At 33.4% G+C, this 2320-nt stretch overlaps 1 protein-coding gene across 1 annotated transcript; it reads left to right on the plus strand.

Annotated features, from left to right (window-relative positions):
• Positions 1 to 206: 206 nt before the first annotated feature.
• Positions 207 to 2077, plus strand: LOC108829533 (heavy metal-associated isoprenylated plant protein 4). The gene is made up of 4 exons (XM_018603176.2): positions 207 to 452; positions 986 to 1194; positions 1290 to 1377; positions 1509 to 2077. Exons 1-4 carry the CDS (start codon positions 332 to 334, stop codon positions 1922 to 1924), a joined length of 834 nt encoding a protein of 277 aa, XP_018458678.1. The 5' UTR covers positions 207 to 331; the 3' UTR covers positions 1925 to 2077.
• Positions 2078 to 2320: the final 243 nt, after the last annotated feature.

Below are 2320 nucleotides of genomic sequence, written 5' to 3' on the forward strand. Positions count from 1 at the left end.
ATACATTTCACATGAATAAAAAGAAGAATTGTTTAATGTCTTTTTCATAACGAAAAGGAATCGAACCAGTCTTTGTCTCTTTAAACTCAAACCAAACCTATTTATTGTCTCTAGTGAATTTGGACTTTTTAAAATTATACTTTAGTAGTTTATAGATAATTCTATTCTATCAGACTATTTCTTGTCGTGATTGAGTTCATAATATTTGTGTTTCTTTTCATTGTCGTTTTCTACGAGCGGTTGTTTAGACCAGAGAACAATCAATCAATACAAGGTAATAATATTCGAATCAGACCAAACTGAACTTTAGAGTTGAAGAACGAACAAAGTAATGGGAGAAAAAGAAGACAAGAAAGAGAGAGGCGAGGAAATCATCACGGCCATTTACAAGGTTCACCTTCACTGCCGGAAATGTGCATGCGACATCAAAAAACCTCTCCTTCGTTTTCAAGGTTAGGCCTCACTGTTTAAGTTATTATTTCCCCAAGTTTACAAGTTAGTATATATATATACAAAGTAGTAGTTGAACTCGTTTACAGAAAAGAAGCAGAAGACGCTTATTAAAGTCTCTCTTCCTGAGCTATAAACTTTGAGCCTTGGATGTGTAGTATATATCTTGATCTAATTACATTTGATTTCTCCTTCATGTTCGAGAGGTTTTTTCCTTAAAAGTGTTTTTAATTGTGATCTCCAGTCCAAACTGTTGTAGAGATAATTTTTAGCAAAAAAAAAAAAACTGTTTTAGAGATAATTCGCATGCAAAATCATCCATAGGCAATTAGGCCGTAACAAAGCTTTATACAAACATCGTCCATCAATTCAGACCAAAAAGCAATTTTATTGGGCTAGACAATTAGACTATCACATTCTGCTTATGCTTGAGGCTTTTGGGCAAATGTTATCCTTGAGGCTAATTGTTTATTTAATCAGAATCGCTGTGTTTTTAAAATAATTTATAGCACTTTGGTTAATAATACTATTTTAGGGGTTCATGGTGTGGATGTTGATTTGGAGAAGAACGAAATCAGAGTAAAAGGGAAAATAGAAGTCGTGAAGATTCACAAGGAAATCGAAAAATGGAGCAAGAAAAAAGTTGAGCTCATCTCTCCCAAACCCTCTGAAGTTAAGAAAACCACTACTACAACAACTACAACTACTTCTGTGGTAGAGAAGAAAACCACCGAAGTCAAAAAGGTAAGTTTCTTCCATAATCCCATATTACCATATATATATATATATATATTTAGTATAAATGGATTTTGTGAGAGTTTTCTTACAATTTTTCACAGGATGTTATTCGCACGACAGTACTAAAGGTACACATTCATTGCGCTAAGTGTGACAAAGATCTTCAGAACAAACTCTTGAAGCACAAAGGTAAGTTGAATAGGATTTGAATATGTTTCAATTGAAGGGGGCAGCATATGTAACATTCAAATTCAAACGATCCAATTTAGTTTGTATATTGATTAGTCTGGCTGTTCGATTCTAACTTGATTATTTGGCAGCTATTCACATTGTGAAAACTGATACAAAAGCCCAAACGCTAACGGTACAAGGGACGATAGAATCTGCAAAACTTTTAACCTATATAAGGAAAAAAGTTCACAAACATGCAGAGATACTAAGCACAAAGACAGAAGAAGAGAAGAAGAAGGAAGAAGAAGAGAAAAAGAAGGAAGAAGAAGAGAAGAAGAAGAAGAAAGAAGACGGGGAAAAGAAGAAAAAGGAAGAAGAGGAGAAGACGAAAGGAGAGGTCAAAGTAGAAGTGACCAAAACGACTACTCAAATTGTGGAGTTCAAAGAGAAAGTGAAAGTTGAGGGCCACAAAGATAAAGATGGAAACATACCTTACTTCGTTCATTACGTCTACGCTCCACAATTGTTCAGTGATGAAAACCCTAATGCTTGTTGCATTGTCTAGTTACATTGTTAAATATGTACGTAATGTCGTTCATACATAAGAAATTATACAATAGACCCTTAAGTAAAATATGATACAAATCAGAATGATGTGTTGACATGCCAATGTTATATTAAAAAACGAACCAGTTATATATAATTGTTTTTTGAACCAGTTATAGAAGTGAAAATATTATTTTGGTATAAGATCACTACAAATTGACATGATTAAGTTATAGCTGTAAGACTTTTAAGATAATTTAACTTTTGTTTATGACATTAGAGTAAAAGCTATAAGCAGAACTTGGACATGTGTTTCAGATTTATTTCATAATACATAAAGCGTCATTTTTAGAGTGTTACAGCAAATGTGACTTGAAAACACCGGCGATGAGCACGCTTGCAAAAGTGATTCCGT

This window comes from Raphanus sativus, chromosome 5 (genome assembly GCF_000801105.2).
Source record: "Raphanus sativus cultivar WK10039 chromosome 5, ASM80110v3, whole genome shotgun sequence".
In the NCBI taxonomy this organism is placed as follows: Eukaryota; Viridiplantae; Streptophyta; class Magnoliopsida; order Brassicales; family Brassicaceae; genus Raphanus; species Raphanus sativus.

Bases quoted from the DNA above. Each gene is read 5' to 3' on its own strand.
- LOC108829533 (XM_018603176.2), top strand. From the start codon at position 332: ATGGGAGAAAAAGAAGACAAGAAAGAGAGAGGCGAGGAAATCATCACG. The intron at 1,195-1,289 runs GTAAGTTTCTTC...AATTTTTCACAG, and splicing joins AAACCACCGAAGTCAAAAAG to GATGTTATTCGCACGACAGT. The intron at 1,378-1,508 runs GTAAGTTGAATA...ATTATTTGGCAG, and splicing joins CAAACTCTTGAAGCACAAAG to CTATTCACATTGTGAAAACT.